We start from the raw sequence: 24,065 nt of genomic DNA, 5'->3' as shown, positions 1-24,065 counted from the left end.
ATTACAGTCAAAGCAATTCGGTACCAGCAGTTGAAAGCATCGCTGATAATGTAAATCGAATTTGTGATCTCGCGAAAAGTCTCGCCACCCTTGTCGGGTCATTATATTCGTTGCCGCGTAATAATTGGTCTAGAAAGTCTAACCCACATTTTCCTCGTCCTACTCGAGCACGTTCCACGTGGCAAGCATCTAGGGATCCTCGACCGACGCCGTCCGATGGGGGCAAAACCCCCGAGATCTCAGTCGGATCGCCCCCCGAAAGGTTCAGATAAACCGTCCGTCCAGGAAAAGCTAAGCACGCCCGCACCGGATCCGGGCCTCCCCCCAAAATCCAGGGCAGGATGTGGTGCGAGCGAGTGTGACTCCCTGCATGGACCGCGAACTGGACACGTTACGAAGCGGAAGACAAAAGGACGTTGGGCGGAAGCGACAAAAGGCGAGGGGGGCGCAACGGCGGCGTTTCTTGGTGCGAGCGAGCGGGAGCTTCTTCGCCCGTCCGACGTGGCCGGCGCGTCGGATTTCTTGGTGCTTCTGCCGCCGCTGCTGCTGCTGCCGACGAGGCGGCGAGCGACGGAGAGGGAGAGGGAGAGGGAGAGGGAGAGGGATCTGCAGGGGCCGTTGATCTTGCGGGGTGAAGAAGCGAAATGAAGACGGTGGGTTAAGTTGCAGTTGCGTAGGTAAATGCGAATGCGAGATTTATGGCAGGAGGCCGTTTTTGGTGGTGAATGCATTGAAGCGAGGTTTTATGTAGAGCGCGAGCGAGTCGGGTGGGCGTTCGCTGTGCAAGGAGAAGAAGAGAGAGAGAGAGAGAGAGAGAGAGAGAGGGAGAGAGTTGAGTTTTGGGGTGAGTAATTCTCGCGGATCAGAGAGAATTTCCATCAGTTTCGGCTCTTGGGAAGAGGAGGGCTGTACCCGTCTCTTCCTCCACCTCGCGTCCACAGGCTCACTGCTCTGTTCCTTCTTCTGTTTCTTGATTCTGGGTTTGAATCAAAACCAGTTCTTGTTCTAAAGAACTCAGCATTTTTGCTCTTGCCATGTTTTTCTTCTTCTTCTTCTTCTTCTTCTTCTTGTATGGTGGGAATCTGTCTGTGGTGCGAATTAAATTATTGGGGTGGGTTCTCGGGTCTGATGCACCAACCTGTGGGGACTGCGACTGATTGGGGGGAGAAATCCCACATTCATAATTGTGAACCATCAAGGGGATTGATTTGGAAGACAGAGATAAGGGTCTTTCAGACGATCTCTCTCTCTCTCTCTCTCTGTACGTCCCGGAGTTTTTGCATGAATCAAGATTACTTCTTCACGAGTATCTTGAGAGCAACCCCATCTTCTGTTTTTCTCCCTTTTCTTTTTTTCCTCTCTTTTTTGGCGTTTTGTGTACGAATGGTTACTGAATGAACCCTTTTACCCTCTCTCCACCTCTCTGTCTCTCTCTTCTCTCTCTGGAAGAATCAGATTCTCAGAACACGAGGAACGAGTTGCTCTTCTTTTTGGCCCATCTTTACCATTTTGCTTCTTTTTAGCATTTCTCTCCAGTTAATATGCACTGCTTCTCGCTTCAGTACTTCTCTCTCGCTTACTCCCTCTCTCCCTCTCTCTCTCCCTCGGTGCCAAAGCCAACACTTTTGCTCTGTATTCACATTTTTCTTCCTTTTATGCTTTTCATGAAACTCTTTATGGAAAAACTCCGGTCTTCTGATCTGCAACTCCTGCTTTTCAGAGTCGCATAGTTGTTAACAAAGCAGAGGAGCGAAGCGAAGCGGTAGATCTGGTTCCGGGTCGTTCAGCTCTTGGGGTCGTTTCTCAGACGCGACAACTTCTTGTGAGCCAACGAAGCCGCTTTCGCTAAAATCAGGGGAAAGGAAAGGAAAGGAAAGAGAAAAAGAGAGAGAGCAGGAACAAATTAAATGAGAGCACTGTCGTTATTGTCTCACTCGCGGTCGACTCAGAAATGGACAAGACTCGCGACGTGATGCGTAAAGCCAGTCGGTCCTCGCCTGCAAAGCGACACTTCGATGGCCAACCTCTCAGAACTCACCATAGCACCCACACCAACGACAACAATAATATCTCCTCTGGTAAATTCCAATCCCCTCCAATTGATAATAACGAGAAATTTTATTCTCTTTCTTTTGTTTTCGCTTTCGTTAAGATTTGGCGTGTTGTTATATTTTTAAACTGCCAGATTTCTGGTCCAAGCAATTTACATGTCCTTTTCTCGCGTAGAAACAGAACTGCCATTTGTTCGTGGCGTTTTTTGTCGTTTCAGTTCTGAGTAGACTCGTGTCCGGTCCGGTGATAAGAGGTTTTTGCTAAGATAATGCTCTCTCGTTTTTGTTATCTGGTGGTGGTGGTGGGGTGCTTTCCTTTTCTTGTAGCTTTGGAGAGGTCGAAGAGAGAGAAGCTCAAGAAGCTGAGCTCTGTTTGCGAGAAGAGTGGGAGCTTCGTGGACACTAAAATGAAGAAGGGCTCTGGTGCGTCCCCCAGAGAAGAAGATGGGGTCGAATTTGTTGCTGCTGCGAAGAAATTGAAGCTTCCCAGAAAGGTGCCTGTCCATCTCGAAGCTGCTGTTATAGTTCTTGTTCCCTCTTCATCATCGTCTTCTCTTTTCATTTTCCCTGCCCCTGCTCGAGAATTTGTGAAATAATGCATGCGAAAGTGAAATGGGCCGTCGGCTCGTGTTCGTTTCTTCAATTCGAAATTATGAAATTCGTGTCGAATCGTGTGGCGATTGACGTCTTTAAAATGTGGTCGGACGTACAGTTGTTGGGCGACTGCAATGCCGTCGACAAAGCCTCTGTTCCACGGAAGCTCCGGTCAGGTGTGCTCCTTTCCTTACGTTTCTTTGCCGGCGAGCCATAAAAGCGTTTGTCTTTGCTTCCTTTGCGTTGGTTTTTCTCATATTCTCTTTTGCCCCTATCTTTTTGTTCGTATTAATTGATTGGTTGTGCCATTATGCTTCACATTAACTGCTTGGAGACCCCAGTTGGTGTTTAAATTCAGTTTGCTTTAGGTGGGTCTTGTGAGAAGTTTCTCGCTTTTGTTTGTGCGCTCGAGTTTGATGGATTGGAACTGAAGCAAAATTGAAAGCTTCTTCTTTATTTGTTTTTTTGGCCTTTCCCTCTTTTGCCCTTTTTGTTTCTTTTAATGGACGCAAGATTCTTGCGTGCTTTCTCTAGTCACTTAGTAATTTACTATTTTCTTTGCTGCGACTTTTTAAGTACATTGATGCTCTTAAAAATGATGGTGTAACGTTTGGGATTTGTCTTCTTTTCTGCATCTGAACTTACTTTTTCCCCCCCCGGAAGATGACCTTTTCTTTTCCATGGAGCACAAAAGTTTTGAGATGAATAGGAAAGTGAAGGAAAGACCTCACTTGATTGATATCTGAGGCATCTGCTATGTGGATAACTTTGCTTTGCATTCACAGCCATGAAGAAACGCAACCGTCAATCTCTCTCTCCTACTTTGCCCGATTCGAAGAAGACGAGCCATTCAGTACGTGGAGGCGAATCGCACAAAAAGAATGGCGTAAAGAGATTCAAAGTGAGCTGTAAATCTAGTGTATTTCTTTTTTTTTTTCTTTTTTCTTTTGTTGAGAACTTAGTTGAAGACCAGATAGAACAATCACTTTTCCTTACCCCTCGAAGTTGGTTCTATGGATTCTTTTGCATACTTTGCTCTATTTGCGACCATAGATTCTTGGGACCAATTACATGTATAGCGGATACTATTGTTGCAGAAGGAAAGAAATTCAGGCTGGTCCCCAAGAGCCGCTGTTTCTGGGTCCATCACGAAAGATGAGGAGGAAGTGGCCGAGGCCTTGTATGCATTGGCTGGTATATCTCCCAACAATGCCACTAATGACAACACATCCGGCGGCGATTCTTTGAAAGATGGTTGTGGGGGAGCTGTGCCTGAAGTTACAGAAAGTTCAACACTCTCAAAAGGTTCGCCATAATAATCTTGTCCTGCGTCTTTAGATTATTTTATCTTTTAATGCATTTACTGATATGCCATTTACCAAATTCCACAGTTGCACAGGGAGAGTTGAACTCGGATATCCTGGCTACTGGAGATAATGACGAGAAATCGTCTAAAGAAACCACAAAAGCCATTTCTTTGAGTGAACCTAATTTGAATGAACAGCATGTTTTGGTAGGTAGCGCAGACCACCTTGATGTTTCAAAAAGTATTACTGAAGCTAAACTACAACAAACACCTCTGTGGTCTAAGAGTGAACAAAGCTATGAGAAATCGCACAGTGCTTGTGGTTTGGGCTTCACAACCGAGTTTGGCCTTGCCTATAGGTAAGATGTATTCCAGCTAATTATAGCTCTCTCTCTCTGTCTCTCTCCATTCTGAAATTCTTCTTTATACTCTTAGGTTTAAGCAGTCTGATGAGATGGCTTGCTCACTCTCTCTAGGGAAGCAAGAAAATAATTACCCCCTGGTGAGCATGATGATCTCATTTGATCTTTCTATAGTGAGAATTTTGATGAAAATGGAGTGACAACAAAATTACATTTTCAGGCATCAATTACTGTAAACCAATTGGAGCACCGGGACATGGTCAAGGACTCGAGGAATGATTGTATGTAGGATTGTGAATGTCTCGCTATCTTGTTTAGTAATTTTAACTGAGCTTTTCGAAATGGGAATTAGTAGTTGGTTTTGTGATTAAAGGTACCACCTGGTCGCTGTGCGCGTCATCTACAATGTCGAGTGAGGCCAACATTCTCTTGCAGTGAGTTCTTTTACCTTTTCTATTTTGGGCCCTTCCCAATCCACATCTTTCCATCAGTTTCTCTTCCATTCTCTTGTCTATGACTCTTCCATTCTCATTCTCTCTTTCACCACACAGGTCTCGTCCGGTCAAGATGCCTCCCTGGTTGGACGCTGCTGTCTGTTCTACGAAGCCAGGCTCAGTGGATACATGCTTGTCAACCCAAAAGGTGAAAAAGGACATATCATCTACATTGATCTCATTTGCTTCCTAGGTGTAATTCGCTAATTAACTGAATGATGTATGTTTCACAGGTTTTCCAGACATTGGTTGATAAAAGGCCTTGGAAGAGGTGTGCAACTCATGTGCATATATGTCATCTCATTCGGCTATTACAAACGGAAGAGAGTAAAGACAGCCTGCTACAGCCTAAGCAAATAAAACAAGACAAAGACAGGAAGCAGGAACAATTTGCCCAAATCAGCCTTAATGGGTTTCGTGGAGTCTTTTCCGCTGCTGGCATAGAGTCGGACACTAAAAGGAGACTTGATGAGGTTAGAAGTGTTACACTTCTGCCAAAGAACCACACTCAAGATAGGCAGGTCGCATGTCCACCTTCAATATTCCCCAAATCGGAGAAGCTGGTCAGCTCGTCATGTCTTCTTTCATTTACCTTTTCCATTTTTTTTCTTCTTTCCCTCCGTCCTTATTCCTGATCGGTCTCTGCAGGCTTTCGATTTCCTGTCTCTGTCGGCTGGAGGTGGTGGGGTCAATTTCAGGAATACCAGTGGTAGTGCTGGAAGAGTAGACAAGTCAGAGGCTCGGCCCCAACTGAGTTTTCCTTATGTTGATTCTCTTACTCAACGACATATCTCCATGGGTCAAAATCATTATTTGTCTGCTTACTGCGACCAGCTCTCAGGAGTAGCATTGCAGCAGGTTTGCTTCTTGCTGGGAACCTTCATCCATTGTCTATAATCGCATTACAACATGTCAACAATGAGCTTGCAATTTTGTTCTAGGGCCAGATGCAGCTACCTGGCTTCCTTGGCAGTTCTGGATCTCCGTCTGTGCTTAATGGGACAATGGTTTCGGCTAAGGAACAGCAACATCAACAGCTGCTTTGGGCAGCCCAAGTATCGGCTCAGTGCAAGCCTGTGGCTGTGGCTAATTCCAAGACCATGGCTCAGTATCCTAGTTGGCAAGGTGGAATACGAGGGTGTCCTACCCTGATCCCACGTCCTCAAGCAGTCCTTCCTCCTTCACCTTCTGCACTCGAAGTACTCGGCCCTAAATACACTCCCATACCGAATCATCTTCATCACCAGCTCCCTTCCCTTAATTCATCAATGCCTCATCATGGCATGAAAAGGCAAGACCACCATCCCCACTCTGTTTACCAAGAAACCACGGCCCGGTTTTACACTGGTGGCTCATTGCCATTGCAGCTACTATGCAACGAGCACCTTTGAAGTGAGGTGTGCGGCTTTGAATTGAGCTGCTGAATGCTCTTCAACTTTGAGATGAGCAAATCGAAATTGAGCTCCCATGGACAATGTGTGTTGGACTCTGATTGGTGGCCATCATTGACCAGTTGAAGTAGCGGTGAAGAACGAGGACGCACTTGTATGCAAGTGGGGCATAATCAATGAAGACACCATTCATAACTCAACTCTTATAAGATGCGCAGAAGTGCAGATTGATTGGAGGAAACTCGAGGCTTCATCGGCGAGATATTTCTACGCATAAGTGGTGGCTCAACCCCTGAATAGATCCATCTCTTGGTGTTTGAGTTCTTAACTCGTTGGGCTGAGGGAGAAGCTACAGTTTCTCTCTTATATATGGACAGCTTCTGCGAACTTTAGTTAATCTCATCTACATATAGAGCCATTTTGTTCCTGTTCTTCCACATGTGATGTACAGGTCAGGCACTCTGGCTCAGGTGTTGATACTTTGTTAGAGGTACTAAAAGCTGGAGGAAGACTTGAGGGAAGAGGAACGATTCTTCAAATGCTTAATTGCTTGTATGGAGTCTTTAGTAGAGAGCTTGAAGTTTCAATAGTTAAACGGTAGGACATTTCCTTTTGCAAAACCTTAGGTATATTTCACATGTATATATTTAGATGACGATTGAATTTTCATATATTTCACATGTGTATGTTTTGATGACGATTGCCGTATCGGCGGCGGGGAGGATTCGAAGTCAGCTTTCGATTAGGGACTTAAAAGCTACGTTCCTCATGGTAATGAATTACGATGAGAAGAGGTGGCATATAGTAGGCCTAACATTCTTAGGAAGTGATATGGTAGTGGATGCTCCCGACAGAGCTCGGGTCCGGGGCTTGACTGGTACCGGCTTGAGCATTTCCTGGATCGACATTTCACGGGCACCTCTGGCGTGCACCTTAAAGAAAATTTTCTACGAGGCTCGATTGGAAGAAAGGGTAAAGTCTGGCACAAAAACTGCTCATGAGTGCCGCAATAAAGCAGATTCAAAGATAGCAAAAGATAACCCCTTAGTTGCCTTTTCTTCACCAAATCAAGTGAGAAACGAGAGGAATGAGAGCTTGTGTGGGCATCTCGTCGCTTCTTCAGATAACAAAAAAATCATGCCTAAACATCGCATGTCGTAAGAGTCTCACTTGTCAGATCCATTGAAAGGTATCACGTCACATCATAAGTCACTTTTGTCGCCGAAGGAAATTTATTGTATGATTCTCACTTGTTAAAACCCCATTGAAATTTAGCACGAAGCATCATATTTTCAGGGGAAAATGAAAACATACAGGGCATATTTGTTTACCGAGCTAGAAGCCGGAAGCTGAAACGAGTTGAAGTTAGTACGAGGAATCGAGTGACGATAGTCGAGCTGCTTCAGCTGAGACGTCGCTCTCCTTTTGGCCTTAGCAAGTGGAGAATGCCAGAGAATCCTTCCAATCCACTCCATGAGAGGATGCAGATTGGCCATAGCAAATGTATTGGATCCCTGCACTTAATGATGGGATGTCTAGATATTTCTTTCTATTACTCTTGAATTAAGGGAAGCTAACTTAAGGAAAGCCGAAGGCAAGAGAGATTCGCTTTTCATGTGCCCCACAAAGGCTTGCTAGCATTTTGGTGGAGTTATGATGACGTGCTCGACCACTTCGAAAAACCCGTGCTTTTAGAGCCTCTTCACCGAGTTTAGGTCTCGGAAACGGCTCTAATGATCCAAATATTGTGTTACAAAGCGAGTGCGGAACTCTGCTATTGGTAATATTGGTAATCCATGATATGAACAAGTTACCATTTGACGGCAAAAAGGAAAAGAAAGACGAACAAAAAAAGACCATAACTTGAGCACTTAAAAAGGTGTTTTTCGTCGCTGCAAAAAGAAAAACTTAATAAAAGATGAAAGTGCTCGTCCTGAACACCAAGTAGCAGTAAGGGTTCCCTCTGTAAGGCAAGATCATGCACTTAATCACCACGACTACTGAAGGAAATACTCCATATATACATGCATACATAGAGCTGACGAAGAGCCCACCAGAGATCCATAAGATGAAGACGACATTTGACCCACCAGCTCTGTTCACCTTAGGAAAATTTTAACAGAATTCCAGTGAAGTGGACGCCAAGAAAAGGAGCCTCTCTTCCTGATATTCTTGTTGCTCCCTCTTGCCTTGACCAAATCTCTCTCCCCACAGCCTGCAACCACCGTTCTCTCCTTTTCTCCTCCCACCTCTCTCTCTCTCTCTCTCTCTAAGATCTTAATAAAAAGCTCATCCTTGTTGCCACCTTTCACCAGCTCTCTCTCTCTCTGACACACGGGCGCTCAGCATTCATGGACTCTGGAGGAGAAAATGAAAGGGCGGAGATCGACACGAGACCACCTTTCCGGTCAGTGAGAGAGGCGGTCTCGCTGTTCGGCGAGCGGGTTTTATCCGGGGAGGTCTACGTCGGTAACAAAACCAAAGACGTGAGTTCAGAGCTGCCTGTTAAACATGTCGCACTCTCATTCAGTGATTTGCTCACAAACTACTGTCACTTTCTGCCTGGTCTCATGTCTAATTACTTATCACACATCATAAGTGCTTCTTCTACTTTAAGCTGGCTCTAATGTTATTATCATATCTAGTCACTGATTGCCGTGTTGATTCGATGGTGACATTTTTTTGGTGCTTTGAATTCTTTCGAGAGGGATTAAACAACAGGAAATGACAATGATCATTGTCCGTCATTTTCAATAAATTCACAATCATCTCTCGATGTAGCGCGACGCGTAATTAAAGTAACAATTATTAGCCAACTTTTCATAGAGTATTCGCTTCAATTGGATTTCATCATTCCAGCAAGACATGGAATGATACTAAACTTGAACTTTATTAGGGGATCAATAATCACTTTGGCTTTCAGTTTTACGGGTCCCTGTTGATAAGAAGTGGATGCGATTAGAAGCAAGCATCTAAATCGTACCTTACAAAAAAAATTGTTCCAAGTGGACTGTCTTTGATTTACATTATTATCCTTTGGCGACCATATCGGGTCCACTAGATAAAGTGAAACATACATTAATCTGACATATTAAATGATATATATGTAAGTATATCTTTATATATTTATTGACATACTTGTAGAGCATGCATGACTAGGTTGTGTCATAATTCCACTAACACTATAGGGTCACTCTGCTATCGGATAATTGGTCAAGTAGATTGAACAATAACCAGAAATTATTCGTTACATTTCTAGATTGGAGGAGCCTCCAGGATTGGGAGAGTCACAGCAGAATTGGAAGAAGCCAAACGGAGGCTCGAGGAGGCGAGAGAAGAAGGCGTGCGAATGGCCGATGCCCTCTCCTCCCTACAACAAGAGCTCGAACGCACGAAGCAAGAGCTGGCGCGGCTCAGGAAGCAGCAATCCTACAAGCACCCCATCAACACGGTGGCTGAATCGATAGAGGAGGAGGAAGAAGAAGAGGAGGAAGAGGAGGATGTCAAAGACGTCAAGTCCGTCGAGGCTCCGACTGAGTCCGAGCGTGCGGAAGCGCTGTGGTTCGACGACGACGACGACGAGAAGGCGGGCTTTCGTGAGAAAAGGTACGTGACCTTCGCCGACCGAGCACCGACTCCGCAGAGCGACGACGAAGTATGGCGGGGACATCCTTCGACAGGGAACAAGAAGACGAAGAAGAAGAAGAAGAAGAAGCCATTGATTCCTCTGCTCGGAGAGATTTTGTCAAAGAGGAAGGGACATTCGCATCACCAAGAAGTTGCATCGGTCCGAGACTGGATGTAAATTATTTTTCTGTCTTCAACCATTGGGGACAACCTCTTAATGTGTTTGATCGTAGAGAAGGACGTGAGATGCTGAGAACTGTTAATTTGGTGGCTGGATTGATGTGTATGGTGTGGAATTCGAGCCGTATTCCTCCAATGAATCATGTATTTTCGGGTGTATTTCGAGCAAGAAATAAAGGTTATGTTCTGCGCCTAGAAGTGCTCCCTCAATTTCAATTATCCACGGCGTACTAATTTTTCTAATTATCCAAGAATTCAAAACCCCAGCAGCTAAATGCTTGGTGTGATTTTAGTAAATCTCATATCGATTCATATGAAATTTCATGAGAAAATTTCTTTATAACGAGACCCTCCCCCTTAAGCTGAGATTCGTGAGATTTATGTCGCTGCCTGGTATACGTTTTCACATCCGCAGCTAATTCCATCTACGGTTGATCTTCCCTTTTATTGGTGAAGGTTACATGATCCAATTGATGGACTACTTGCTCAAAGTGTTGATTAAAAAAGACAAAAGCCACAAAAACTCCAAACTATGTTCGCTGTGACACGTTTACCCTGAATTTTCTTTTGTGACATTAAAAATTGCCTACCGCGACACATTTACCATAATTTTTTTGTTACATAAAAAACCAAAAACTTATACCTATGTGACACATTTACCCTCCTCCATTGAGGTTCCATTAGATGATTTTTCAATCAAAATAACGTCGTTTTTATTTCATTGCGTAATGTTAGCACTGTTTGCTTTCTAGCGTTCATATGGGCAGATTTTTAACTGTTGTCTTTGACAGAAGGTAAATGTGTTACGTAAGTACAAGTTTGAAATTTTTGTGACACAAAAAAAATTTAGAGTAACTGTGTCACAGTGAGCATAATTTATAGTTTTGGTAGCTTTTGTCCTTAGGAAAATGGAAGACTACGCAAGCGCGCGCTCAACAACCCCAATCGCAATCCCATCAGCCTAGACAGCGACCAACCTAAAAAAGGGAAAAAACAAGACCAAATGTTGGGACTAGTGAGAAATTCCAGTTCGATTCACATGCAAATCAGTAAATGATTGAGTTGACGACATGGGCTCCTAATATCATTTTTCCAGGTCAGAATGCGACTTGTTCAAGTCAACAACCACTACAAACTATAAAGCTATCCTGCCTGACTAAGCTATCGCGAAGCATTTCGGTTTCCCCATTTCGACACCAAACGCCTTGGAAGCGCTCTCTCGGGTACGAAAATGTACTACCATAACTAGAGTCACGGCAAAGATCGATCAAAAACCTCGTACGTACAATGTCACGAGAAGCAACCCGCCCGACAGCTAAAATTGCACCATCCGTGACATCAGTAAAAGAGATCCGGTCCGGTCCGGTCGTTGGTCGCGTCAGCAACCCCGCTGGAAAATATCAAAGTCCCCTTTACTTTTTATCGGTGAGGGGGATGTCCAAAAACAAAGGCAATTTAAAGAATGAGAGACATGGGACAACAAATTTATATCAACATCATTTGGTTCCAATACCAGTTACGGTCCATCAACCAAACTAAATTCTACTTTTCGCAAGCCAACATCAAGATGTCTCCGAATCCGTTTCCTTTCTGGCTGGGGCAGAACGGGCTTTCCTCAATCTGCCGCGTGTCCGGCGGAGTGTCTCTTCCATCACGGTTTCTTTCGGGGCAGGATTGCCGTTTTCGGTCGAGGTAGATGGCTGAGCTTCAATCTGTTTATCTGCGGCTTCGCTGGACGCCACTTGGGTGGCATCTTCTGAAACAGTGGCCGTCTTAGGAGCTGGAGGAGCTGGAGGAGCTGACGGAGGAGGAGCTGCTTTGGGCACGTTCGAAGGACCTGCCACTTCTGCCACATCCTTCGCCTCCTGCATTGATGATGTACTTGAAGTAGGGGATGGCGGCTCCTCATTCTCAACCTGAACTTTCGGAGTAGGTTGGCGATTCGCCGGGCGAGTTCTATTACCTTGCTGTGGTGGCTGTAACTTACAATGTCAGATAGTTATTGCCTAAAACAAAAGCATGTTGTGTAGTTTGATATGATTCCTGATTTAATCTCGCAAGTTAAAACAGTCTCAGAATATATTATGATAACACCACAACTCATGGATCAGCGGCCTGTTCGTGATTCAGATACAAAGAAACAACTCTTGCGGTCTTCTACAAAAGAAAAGAAACTCGCCCGGTTAACTTTAATCTCGCAAGTTTAAAGTAAAAACAGTCTCAGAATATATTATGATAACACCACAACTCATGGATCAGCAGCCTGTTCGTGATTCAGACACAAAGAAACAACTCTTGCGGTCTTCTACGAAAGAAAAGAAACTCGCCCGGTTAACCCACTGCCTAGAAGATCAAAGCACCTACTTTATCTCATGTAGTTAACCAAAGCAAGTCAGACGTTTTCTTACATCGAACTTGAGTATGACGTATTGCTAAAATCTTTGGGAAATCTCACATCAGTGGTTCCCCTTAGAAACATATAAGGATCCTAGCATCTCTTCTCACACTTGAGAGTGTGACATCATTTCCTAGTAATCACCCACTAGGACATGAGGTCCAAACTCCAAAGAAACTGTCAACTCCATAATTTTGCAGAATCAGAACTTGTTGAGATTAACAATAGGGCATTTACACATGGTACCTGGGCAGGGCGTGGCACTGGTGTCGACTGAGAAGCTACGTACTGCAAAATCTCAAAAACTCTCGTCTGACCATAGCTTGCAGCTCTTTGCCAGTACATAACTGCAAAGTCTCCAGCTCGAGTCCTCAGTTCTAACAAGTTGCGATCAATGTCACTCTCGTGCTTTGCAACATATGGTCTGAAGAACGAATCATAGACATAGGTTGTTCCCTGTCAGAACCACACATGAAGGATAAGAACATAAGGTTCTACAGAGTTTGACTCCACGTGATCATTGGTCAAAGACAGACTTGGTCATTGAAAATGGAGAAAGAAATCAAAAAGCAACGTGTCACCAATGTCAAGAAAGTTACATACCATTGTTTTAGGATACCAGAGATATATAAAGAACGCCAGCTTGGCTTCACTGTACATAGGAACCCTTCGATAGGAAACAAAGAGAAGAATTGAGACCAGCATAAGAACCCAGTGACTGCTGCCAAAGTATAAAGAAGCATTCACAATGCCGACTCAACTCCCTACCATGAAACGAAAGTATCGCCAATTCTCTCGCCAACCGTCAAAACAGCTACTAAAATCCTGCAGCTCACAAGCAAGAAGAATCACCACGACCGATACTTTCCACAGACATTGAAGACACAAATGGCAACTCAGTAAGGCGAGAGATACCAGTATTGGCACCAAAAGCGCAGTTGCTCGATCTCCGGCTTATTCTTTTCAACCGTCTTGTAGCACTCGTATGCTGGATAGGCATAGCCAAAGACCAATCTGACAGACAGTAAGAGGTCAAAGTTAACATCTACCATCAAACCAATTTAGCTCCTTAGCAAATTTCTAAAAAGAAAAAAAAGAAAGATCCGAATACATACACAAGTCCTCTGGTAAGAAAGGATCCAATCATGTTGTGGACCTACACCTACACGAGCAGAAACCAAAAACAGCTCAGCTCCAATCACACAAAACATAAGAGTCCAACCGAGACGAAAGTTTGCAGGTCTCTGTAGACATAATTAATCATGATGCATATCAACTACTCGACCGGTACGGTGCTAACTATTCCGCGAAGAACCCAATGTTCCGAGCTAAACAACACGTTTATGCCTCTTCAAATTCACTCTCTGCCGACTAAATAGTGTCAGAACAGAGAAATTCTCTCCACAGTGTGTGCCTAGGAGTTCAATCAAAGCCGAATCCAAATCTAACAGGCGAAAGGAAGCCGCGGCTGCAAAAGACGTTTCTCTCATTTTTTCCTGCAGTTTCTCGGCGTCCGAATAGCTCAAGCCACAGAAAATCTGGAAACGCGAGATTCGAGAATGCAAGCAAGCAAGCAAGCAAACACGGGATACGAAAAGAACTAGGGCAAGAAATTGGCCCCAGGAAATATCTCGAAACCATCCAGAGGACCACGATGCAACCAAGAATGCTCGACTCGAGAACGTGGCTCGAGAACAAAATCCTAAACGTCTCGATCCAGATCGACGAATCGGAATCCGGAAGGCGCGAGACGGCGGCGGCGGAAATCAGCACGGAAGAATGCTGCTACGACTCTCATCCCGTGAAATCTACTCGGCGACTTATCCGGATAGGGCGGCGCGCCGAACTACCCGAACACGGACAAAAATGAATACCGACCGGAAATCAGCGGCGCACCTCTCCGATTACAGGCCTCGAGGGGAACGCGACCACGAAGCGGACCAACAGGCAAGAGCGAGGGAACCGAAGGTCGAGAACGAGGCGCGGGGAGAGCTCGCGAGTCCCGCGACGGAGCGGTGCGCAGAGATCCGAAATCGCCAACGAGAGCGAGAGGATGCGCGGGGAGCGAGGCCCGGATCCGGCAACCCCGCGGCGGCGCTCCGGCGGACCGTTGCGGTGTCGGCGGCGAGGGGAGGACGCCCCGCTCACAGAGATAGAGAGGGAGAGAGAGAGAGAGAGAGAGGGGTAGCACTGGTTTTGAGGAGTTTTTGAAAATGTCTTGTGGATGATGTTAGGAAGAGCGTTTCGTGGGTGGGTCCAATCAAAAGCAGCGACGACGACGACGACGGAGTGGGACTTGACGGTTTAAGGAGCATTTGGTAATTATGCTATTTTTGAAAATAATTTTTGCTCAGAAATATCTTTTTTTATGATTTTGTTCTCAGAAATAATTTCTGAGTATTTAAAGGGATTTGGTGACTGCCCAAATTTTCTATTTCTGGAATAAAAAAAGAACAGAGATGCGTTTAGTAACCGCACAAAATTTCTTTTTTATTAATAATCTTTTAATAACAAAATTTCTAATATTTTGAAATAATTTTTTCTTTTATTTTGTTCGCCATGGCCCGCTCCGCTCGAGCTCGAAGCTTGGTCGAGAGCCTCTCTCCCTTTGTTCAGATGATAACGAATAAGAGGAAGACGATGCGAAGTTGAAGACGAAGATCCACTTTGGCCAAGCTTCGCCCTCAGGCCAAGCTTCGAGCTCGAGCGGAGCGACCATGGCGGTTGCCAGCTTCAAGCTCGCGGTCACCATGATCAGCAACTACGACGAAGCTCTCGAAGGTCTAGGCGGCAGTGGGCAGCGACGGACGAGCTCTGGAAGAGCTTTGGTCGAGCGATCGCGAGGTTGAAGGTGATGAATAGTAACTTCGAAGACGATGAACGGTAACTCACAATGAATAGTAACTTTTTTTAAAAAAATTTTCTTGATGTAGCGCCATGTAAGCGCCATATCAGAGTTTTAACGGAGATTTTTAACCGAACCCTAATAGAGGATAAATGTGTCACAATGGGTATAGTTTGAGATTTTTTGTGTAAAAAAAAAATGTTTGGGTAAATGTGTCACAATGGATATAGTTTGGGATTTTTTGTGGTATTTTTCCTGGGGAAAAAGTGATAAAAAAAACTTCAAACTAGGTCTACTGTGACACATTTATCTCAAAAAATATTCTGTGAAATCAAAAATTCCAAATTATGTTCACCGTGACGCATTTACTCTAAATATTTTTGTGACATAATAACCTGTGTGACGCATTTAGGGTCTGCATAGCAACGTTTCTGTTCCCAGAAATAATTTCTGATCAGAAATAGTTTTTTCTATTTCTATTTCTTGGAACAGTTTCTGAGCAAAAATAGCGTTTAGTAACTGCACAAAATCTATTCCTGGAATAGAAAAAAAATAGAAACGCGTTTAGTGCGCGAATGATCCATTTCTATTCCATGGACGAGTTTCTCTCTTCTGGGCTACCGGCGGAGGACGGCAGGTGGCGGTGGGGGGCGGAGGACGATGGTCGGCGGCGGCAGAGGATGGCGGCCGGCGGCGGGAGGCAGTGGAGCACGGCGGTCAGCGGCGGAGCACGGTGGCGTTAGGCGCGGTGGCAGCGGCGGGGCGCGGCGGGAGGTGGCGCGGCGGAGGGTGGCCGGCGTCGGTCGATGGAGCACGGCGGCCGGTGGCAAAGGATGGCGGCCGGTGGTGGGTGACCGCCGCGTCGGGTGGCCGAGGCGGGAGGTGCTCGCGGCGGGGCGGCGCGGCCCAGGTGGTGGCCGATGTCGGGCGGTGGAGCACAATGGCCGGCGGCGGAGGATGGCGGCCGGTGGTGGGCGGTCGGCGACGGTGGAGGACGGCGGCCGGTGGTGGGTGATCACCGGCGTCGGGTGGTTAGGCGGGGAAGCGGCCGGCCGGGTGGCGACCGGCGTCGGGTGGTTGGCGGGGGAAGGCGGCCAGCGCCGGGTGGCGACCGGCGTCGGGCAATGGAGCACGGCGGCTAGCGGTGGAGAACGGCGGCCGGTGGCGACAAGCGTTGAGCGGCGGAGGACAGTGGTCGGCGACGGGAGCGGAAGCGGGCGGGAGGCGGCCGACGGGCGGGAGGCGGCCGGTGGGCGGGAGGCGGCCGCGGGCGGCGCGGCGGGAGGTGGCCGGCGGGCTTTGGCCGCGGGCGGCGGCGGAAGGCGGCGGTGGGCGGGTTGCGGCCGATGGATTGTTTCTTGTTTTTGGAGGATTCCAGAAAAAATTGTTTCTCGTTTTTGTTTCAGAAACAAAGAAGTAGATTTTTTTTTGCTTATTATTTCTGTTCCAAATTTATCCCAGGATCACTTTTTTGTTCCGGAAACAAAAAAGTAGATTTTTTTTACTAAATGGATTTCTGTTCTTTTTCTGTTCCGGGAAATAAAAAAACAGAAAAACAAAGAAACAGAAACGTTACTAAACAGACCCTTACCCTCTATCAAGGTATAACAATCCTACGCGACTCTCGTCTTAATGGTAAATCTCGGTCGTGGTTGCCGAACTTCAACGAATTCCACAATAAAAGCTGTTGGAATTTGATATCAATCACCAAATGCGTTGAAATTTTAGTTCTTTTGCCTTTGACGTATTTTGACAGATGGTTCAACTTTTCCGGCGAAACATCGACGTGACGGACTTGGTAACCGGTTTCTAAACGTTACGTTACAGCACTCTGCTAAAGAACTGGTTGGATTCCAATCAAAGTGATCTTCATATTTTCCAGAGCGATTCGAATCGAAGTTCATCGACTTGGTTGCGAAATTGAAAAAGCTTCAGGGGCGCTGCTAGTGCAATACGTACTTAATCGTGTACATCAAGACTTGTATTTTTTTGGTCGAAAAAAAAGATCCCATGCATCATAATAATACCGAGAGGTACATAAAAGTCATACAAAGCCTAACAAATCTCAAACAACTGCGAAACAAAGCAAATACTGAAACTCAAATAACAAAGCACAAAGCACTGTCTGCAACTAAAAATACACTCTCGTCCCTCTAGAAGAGATCTGCCACTGCAATACTTACTTAATCGTGTTGTACATCAACACTTTTTTGTGCAACTGGGTCCCGGGGTGATTAATTTCGAGGGTAGAGGAGTGAGGTGGGCTCCATTTGGTGAGCAAAAAGTATTTTGATCGTTACGGACAAGGCTTAACGACTAGATTTGTACAGGTGGACAAAAAACGCACCGTAAAATTGCCCCCCACAACGGTTTTCATAGTGTTACTTTTTACCCCCACCCACTAAATGGGTCCCTTCCTTTGTCGCAATTTCAATTTCGTACGCCCCCCTCCCCCCCTTGCCCTTCCTTCGTTTTTTCCTCCTTTCGTCCCGAGCTGGGGGACCTTCCCTCTTTGCTTTTCCCGTCGCTCTTGCGGGGGGTGTCGGTCTCTTTTTTACCCAAACAAGATCGGAAGATGTCACCGAGGTCGCGCAACATCGGATTTCCCCGAAACAACAAGGCGGAACAAAGTCGCTTGTCGGGCGACGTAATATGGCATGCGCGCGAGAAGCAAGTTCATGCCAGCAAGATCTCCTCATTCGGGGCGGGCCGAAAATGTTTACTGTAACGACCCGATTAGATGATGGCAGGGAGTAGTAGCTGGGGTTAGAGGGTATGGATAAGGAGCGGCTCCTGGTAGGCTTCTAGGATGGTGAAGAGGGCAAGAATGAACCGAACTGTATACCGAATATGAAGAGAGCGATTATAAAGTATATATATATGTGTGTGTGTGTGTGAAAACTGGAATCAACGTGTATTTTGACGTAACGGCAATGCCAAAGCTAAGCGTGCTCATTCGGGGCGGGCCGAAAATGTTTACTGTAACGACCCGATTAGATGATGGCAGGGAGTAGTAGCTGGGGTTAGAGGGTATGGATAAGGAGCGGCTCCTGGTAGGCTTCTAGGATGGTGAAGAGGGCAAGAATGAACCGAACTGTATACCGAATATGAAGAGAGCGATTATAAAGTATATATATATGTGTGTGTGTGTGTGTGAAAACTGGAATCAACTTGTATTTTGACGTAACGGCAATGCCAAAGCTAAGCGTGCTCAAGTGGGAGCATTACGAGAATGGTTGACCTTCTGAGAAGGAATTCACTTGTACGCCAGAGGACAAAATCGTGAGATTTGGTATGGGACGGGCCAAAACAAATAATACCTGAGTGAATTAAATCTAGGGCATCACACTTACCATGAGCTTAGATTCTTTAAGTAATTTCACGTTTACCTTTGAATTAGCCATAGGATAATGAATAAGGCTGAAAAAGATAAGAGGGACGTACGCATGGTGAATCGAAGTGCCCAAAGCTTCCTCTCCAGAACGAATCTGAACTTTCGTTCGCGTCGCCCCCACCAAAAAGGAAGGGTCGTGTCGAGGCACAACATTCAATTATTAAATGCATGGAAAGGGTCCAGTTCGGTTGAACTGCTCTAGCAAAAGCATGTGACCCGCGTCCATGTTGCATCAACCATTGTTTATGTCCTAACCTACGTCGTACACGATATAGAACATGGTTTATCATAAAATATGAGCCCTCGTATAAGGTTAAACAATATCATATATAATTTAAATATATCTAACAAACTTCGTGCAGGCTTTATCTCATTACCCTATGGTGCGTCGATCTCCATATTCTATGCGAGTTTGAAAAGCGGGTGTGCATCGGGACAAATTGCTGCTTGCCCCCACCACCATTAGCCTAAGGTATTAGGTCGATTAACGCTACTGTCGAAATGTAATCAATTGCGACTTTCGTGTTGCTAATTTCTCTAATTCTTCGACAAGTCTTGGTCACGATGGACGTGCTTTTTTTAAGGATTTGAGGTGACCTTAATTGGGGTGGAATCATGCTTTAAAGAAACGATTTCACTGTGTTCATGACTTTGGGAAAAGCCCTTTATTCCCTAAGGATATGGATTTAATCTTTTCTCGTCTCTTTATCACTTGTGCAAGGAAACTAGGGGAAGCTAAAGAGAGAACAAAGCTCAGGATCCGTGCATTTACCGTGAGTGCAATGAACAAGCTTAACAAGAACGGTGCCGAAAGATTTTTATGTTATGTTTGAAGAGGATGTAAGGCATGTTTACTTGTTTAGGTCTAGCCTGCCTTCATCGGTTGGTTCAGTCCTGTCGATCCAACTTCAACTTGGTCCTGGCTAGATCAATCGGTTTTCGGGTCAGAGTTGGCTTCCGGCACGCGACGGTCTCTATTAATCTCCATGATTTCTGTTTCACCAGAAAATGCTCCCGCGGCGAAATATAATTCACTGAAAGTCGTTCTTCGGTTCTTAATGTGAGGAGACCGGGTTCTGTGGCGACTCCGGACCGAAAATATCCAGGGAGACAAGGAAAAAGGGCGAACTTTTACGCTGAACTTCGAACCGAACTATATGTACAAACCATGCCGAAATTTAATCGACGACAAAGCTTGAAAATACAGACGCACACGTACACAAAGATGTAACGCCGGAATTTAATCGACGACGCAACACTCGGGATAGAGATACACGCCGGAATTTAATCGACGACGCGAATTGGAAAGCTACAACTAAGGAAAGATAAAGTGCGGTACATGAAAGTAAAGATAATTGAAAGATAACATGTTGTTTGATTTTGTCGGGGGTCCTCTCTCCAGTAGATGGCCAGTGATATTTATAATGATTGTGTGGTAACTGCTCCTTAGCAGTTTTCAACAGTTGTGCCCATGTTCTTCCATTCCGAAAATCTTGTCTTCATGTCCATGTGATGCCATGATTCTGCTTTCAAGATAACTGTCTCACGATCTTGTCCACAAGTGATAACTTCCTCATAATCATGGTTCCAAGTAACTGTTCTCTCAAAATACGCATGTATGCTCCTTAGTGGTTTCCAACAGTTACGTTGAATCCACTACCTTGAAGGTTTTTTTTTTGCTCCGCTACGTTGGCGGTTGCTTTGACTCCACTATGTTGACGGTTACTTCTTCTTTCTGCATCTCTAACTAGTCACAACCGTCGACTTCCTCTTAATGTCGAAAACTCTACAGTGATTTTCTGAGTAAACTCAAAACATAAAAGTTGTAGATCCAGGAGTCTTCGTTCTTTTGGCTTTAGAATCAGGTCAATCCGATTTGTCTCGAAGAAGTTATGACCATTTTCCCGAACTAGCGCATAACTGCAATTTCGTCGAAGTATCGATAAGATGAAGTCACGACCGTCGACTTCCTCTTAATGTCGAAAACTCTACAGTGATTTTTTGAGTAAACTCAAAACATAAAAGTTGTAGATCCAGGAGTCTTTGTTCTTTTGGCTTTGGAATCGGGTCAATCCGATCTGTCTCGAAGAAGTTATGACCATTTTCCCGAACTAGCGCAGAACTGCAATTTCGTCGAAGTATCGACAAGATGTCGAAGTCCTCGACAAGATGAAGTCACGACCGTCGACTTCCTTTAACCTCGATGGCTTCTACAGTGATTTTCTGAGAAAACTTAAAACATAAAAGTTGTAGATCCATGAGTCTTCGTTCTTTTGGCTTTGGAATCAGGTCAATCCGATCTGTCTCGAAGAAGTTATGACCATTTTCCCGAGCTAATGCAGAACTGAAATTTCCTTGATGAAGTCGTGACCAGTCTTGTCAATAATACCCAAAAATTTGTCATCTTTGGGTGTAAACATATACACTGGACACGTGTTATTTATGTTGGCAACTTGATGATATTTACTTTCACGTTATCTCAAGTCTCTGCCATGTGTCCCTTGATGATCTTTGACCATGATTGAGCCATGTTGACAAGTTGGCCATTTTTTGGTGTAAACAATTTCTGAACATAGCCTAGTCACTGGGCCTCTTTATTGAGGTTGGTGTTTTGTGTGATCATCGAAGGCGATATAGGCACGAGGAAAATTTCTATAGGACGACACTATGCCCTTGCAACGCTTTATGGCGTGGTATATTGAGCACAAAATCAGTGCGGTAGAGATGGAAAATGCTTCGTCGAAGGAAGAATTAATGGAGTTAGAGAAAGACCTACAAAATGTGGAAGACGACCGTATATAAAACAATATGCGAAGTGTTTGTAAGTTACTGAATACTTCATACATAATCGAGGGCTATCACCTGGAATGATCCATATAAATAACCAATCTTGTATAGTAAAACGAGATGTAGTTCGCTGTTGTAATGGATAAAGTAGTAGGAAGAGGAGGAAAAGAAGGAGCTGCAGTAGTTGTAGTAGTAAATGCTGTTGTCATTTTTGTCATCGTCGTTAGGACGAGTGCAAAAACATGTGGGAAGATTAACTATTTCGTAGTTTCGAGTGTGTGCGGCCTGCCATCCTTTAGATTGATTAGAGAATGCACGAAACATCAGAATGAGTTCGTGCACTTACGCATCATCAAAGGAGAGAAAGTATGGTTGTCCTGTCATGGGTTGCAGCACCAGCATTAGAGGAATATTCAAGAGTACGTTAAGGAAGCCTCCTAAGTTCATGGGAACTATCATGTCATTCAACTTCAACCCGAGCTTAGTGATAGCGAAAGTAAGGTGTATGCAGCACCCACCGGGAGTTGAATTGGCCATCTTCTATAGACAAGAGGCTAACACACGGGCACTTAGGCCATGCATCATCTAATCAAATCAAATCCTCTTGGGCTTTGGTCAAGTGAAACATGCGGTGGATCCTCCAAGAAACAAGTACCTTTCTTTCTTTGAACAAACCTGTTCATTGGGGGACGAGTGTACAATGCCAATGATTCCCAGTTCACCGGCAGGAGTAATTCCTTCACGTGGTCCTCATTATATCTGTTTGTTTGTTGGCATGTCCCTTTCATCTCTCTTTTTATCCCCCCAATTTAACAGTCTCCCCACAACCCCACAAAAAGAAGAAAGAAAGAAAGAAAGAAAGAAAAAGCCTGTGTCTACTGTCTAGTTTCTCTCTTCCAAAGATTGCAGCAAGAATGAGAGAAGCATGAAGAAGATGCTGAGTGAAATCTTTGAAATCTTTGATTTTGTGCAATGAGGTGCTCGTTATGATGACCTTCTGAATGAAATTCAATTGGACATTAAAGATCAATTAGCGGGTTAATTACCTGTTTTCGAGAGTATCAATCGTCTAATTGCCTTTTTTTTTTTGCAAACTGGGTATAATTAAGATGGAGAGACCCAAGAAATCATGTGCCCTGATTAGTACTTCTAATCATGCTGCACAAGAAATAGAGCTCCTGCATAGGAGCTGTAGAAACTTTTCTGGACCACATTACTGATTGCTGATTGGCTTCCCATTTTGCTTTGCCGCTCTTTGTGCCTAGGATCCCGTTCATTTCGGCTTGGCTCCCCGAAGGAGAGCGTCCATTGTGAAGCTTACAGAAAAAAGTTACAGGCCAGTGGCAACTCATCAATCTCTTTATGGCAATGTCAAGCTCCATAGATTAGATTGATTTTCCACACGAATTAACATACGGAAAGCAGCTAATTTCGACCTCTTGTCGGATGATCTGCTCCTCGACGACGCGTTCTTGAGGCGTGATTTTGCACTAGGAACTACTGAAAGATCTTCTAGGGCAATAAGGTCTGTAAGCGCATTGTGTAAATAAGGAACAATAATCGTTTCAAGGTACTTCAAATTAGTGGGTGTAGGGCATAGTAAATCTCATGGTTGCGGTTTGGGTAGAGAATGCAAAATGAAGTTCCTCTTGGGCCTTTACGCTACTTGGGCTCAACCCAGATATAGATTATCACGGAAATGGTCATGATATGGGCCAAGCTCACTCCTTATTAAATTGAATTCATGGTGCAAGAGCAATAATGCTCGAGAGAACAAATATCGAGGGTACATAATGGTGTATCAAACTGTACAGAGATGTTCTGATAAAGTGGATCACGTTGACATGCTCAACCACATCATCTCAAAAATCAACTGTGCAGGTTGATCTTTTAAGCTAATCAATCATCTCTTGGCCTAGCTTGTTTTAAGTGCACTGGTATGGTTGCAGCTTGTAATGCTCCGGTTCGATGTATCTACTCAAAATTCCTAAAAAAAAAATCATGATTTTTGCCTTCAATGGTGTCCCATAAGACATAGGGTATTGTAAATTCCCCAGACTTATCATTGTCGGCTTATCATTCCTGCAACCTTGATTGAAATAGGAGCTTGTCAAGAGCCACGCCTTATTCAAGTGTTGAACAGATGGTGATCTCTTCACTTTTCTTCCGAATGAGCTGGTTCGTGCTCAAGCTACACATCTATATGGAACAATGCGAGGCTGTTCATTCAACGTGAGGTGGGTTGCCCTCTTTCTCATTCCCCAGGTGAGGTCGGCAATATTAGAGACAACCATTTTGGATGTGACATGAACAAACATAGCACGAGGAAAATATGAATTACAAAGAGAAAATTTCAAGATCACACAATACAATCCAATACGTAAAATCCATACATTGACATGAATTAGCACTTTTTCATAATAACTCGAGAAGCTACTAGCTACTTTACAAAATTAGATTACCAAACATGACTACGCGCTAGGAAGGGCAATCTCTTCCCGTCACCCAAGTCTGCCGGATCCGGTTCGATCCTCGACGTTGATTTTGCGAGTCTCACGTGAAGGGTCGAGCGCGCGAGTCCCGCAAAATCTAACGGTCGCCGTGGGCCGAGTCCACTGAAACAGGTTTCCGGAGAGAAA

General features: G+C 44.8%; 3 protein-coding genes across 9 annotated transcripts; 2 read left to right on the top strand and 1 right to left on the bottom strand.

The window, feature by feature from the left end:
• The first annotated feature begins 652 nt into the window (after nt 1-652).
• Nucleotides 653-6,895, top strand: LOC115663500 (uncharacterized). 7 transcript variants are annotated; one of them, XM_056317255.1, is made up of 15 exons: nt 1,281-1,632; nt 1,721-2,078; nt 2,379-2,545; nt 2,764-2,821; nt 3,431-3,546; nt 3,743-3,950; nt 4,037-4,158; nt 4,237-4,310; nt 4,387-4,453; nt 4,534-4,594; nt 4,687-4,747; nt 4,865-4,955; nt 5,041-5,370; nt 5,456-5,665; nt 5,749-6,895. In XM_056317255.1, the coding sequence occupies exons 2-15, from the start codon at nt 1,952-1,954 to the stop codon at nt 6,196-6,198; spliced, it is 2,142 nt and encodes a 713-aa protein (XP_056173230.1). In that variant the 5' UTR covers nt 1,281-1,632; nt 1,721-1,951; the 3' UTR covers nt 6,199-6,895. The 7 variants fall into 7 exon arrangements, with proteins under 7 accessions (XP_056173229.1, XP_056173228.1, XP_056173230.1 ...); XM_056317254.1 differs by lacking the exon at nt 1,281-1,632 and adding an exon at nt 653-668 and having other exon boundaries at nt 1,731-2,078; nt 4,037-4,310; XM_056317253.1 differs by lacking the exon at nt 1,281-1,632 and adding an exon at nt 966-980 and having other exon boundaries at nt 4,037-4,310.
• A 1,541-nt stretch (nt 6,896-8,436) lies between these two features.
• LOC115663499 (WEB family protein At1g75720-like) lies at nt 8,437-10,194 on the top strand. The gene is made up of 2 exons (XM_030585499.2): nt 8,437-8,684; nt 9,458-10,194. The coding sequence occupies exons 1-2, from the start codon at nt 8,550-8,552 to the stop codon at nt 10,001-10,003; spliced, it is 681 nt and encodes a 226-aa protein (XP_030441359.1). The 5' UTR covers nt 8,437-8,549; the 3' UTR covers nt 10,004-10,194.
• Nucleotides 10,195-11,396: 1,202 nt separating this feature from the next.
• LOC115663501 (putative HVA22-like protein g) lies at nt 11,397-14,611 on the bottom strand. Its single transcript, XM_030585503.2, has 7 exons — nt 14,297-14,611; nt 13,516-13,562; nt 13,316-13,414; nt 13,169-13,225; nt 13,004-13,067; nt 12,647-12,856; nt 11,397-11,981 (listed from the first exon to the last, which is right to left on the bottom strand). The coding sequence occupies exons 2-7, from the start codon at nt 13,545-13,547 to the stop codon at nt 11,568-11,570; spliced, it is 876 nt and encodes a 291-aa protein (XP_030441363.1). The 5' UTR covers nt 13,548-13,562; nt 14,297-14,611; the 3' UTR covers nt 11,397-11,567.
• Nucleotides 14,612-24,065: the final 9,454 nt, after the last annotated feature.

This window comes from Syzygium oleosum, unplaced genomic scaffold (genome assembly GCF_021117445.2).
Source record: "Syzygium oleosum isolate NSW1041296 unplaced genomic scaffold, Sole_v2.1 Sole_v2.13, whole genome shotgun sequence".
Lineage (NCBI taxonomy): Eukaryota > Viridiplantae > Streptophyta > Magnoliopsida > Myrtales > Myrtaceae > Syzygium > Syzygium oleosum.
Note: the sequence above shows the minus strand (reverse complement) of the source record. Positions and strands in the feature narration are given on the sequence as shown.

What these genes read in the sequence shown, in the direction of transcription:
- LOC115663500 (XM_056317254.1), top strand. Translation starts at nt 1,952, where the DNA reads ATGGACAAGACTCGCGACGTGATGCGTAAAGCCAGTCGGTCCTCGCCT. An exon ending in TCCACGGAAGCTCCGGTCAG is followed by an intron (nt 2,822 to 3,430) that starts GTGTGCTCCTTT and finishes TTGCATTCACAG; the next exon opens with CCATGAAGAAACGCAACCGT. An exon ending in CATGCTTGTCAACCCAAAAG is followed by an intron (nt 4,956 to 5,040) that starts GTGAAAAAGGAC and finishes TATGTTTCACAG; the next exon opens with GTTTTCCAGACATTGGTTGA.
- LOC115663499 (XM_030585499.2), top strand. Translation starts at nt 8,550, where the DNA reads ATGGACTCTGGAGGAGAAAATGAAAGGGCGGAGATCGACACGAGACCA. An exon ending in TCGGTAACAAAACCAAAGAC is followed by an intron (nt 8,685 to 9,457) that starts GTGAGTTCAGAG and finishes TTACATTTCTAG; the next exon opens with ATTGGAGGAGCCTCCAGGAT.
- LOC115663501 (XM_030585503.2), bottom strand. Translation starts at nt 13,547, where the DNA reads ATGATTGGATCCTTTCTTACCAGAGGACTTGT. An exon ending in GGCGATACTTTCGTTTCATG is followed by an intron (nt 13,068 to 13,168) that starts GTAGGGAGTTGA and finishes TTCCTATCGAAG; the next exon opens with GGTTCCTATGTACAGTGAAG. An exon ending in TCTGGTATCCTAAAACAATG is followed by an intron (nt 12,857 to 13,003) that starts GTATGTAACTTT and finishes TGGTTCTGACAG; the next exon opens with GGAACAACCTATGTCTATGA.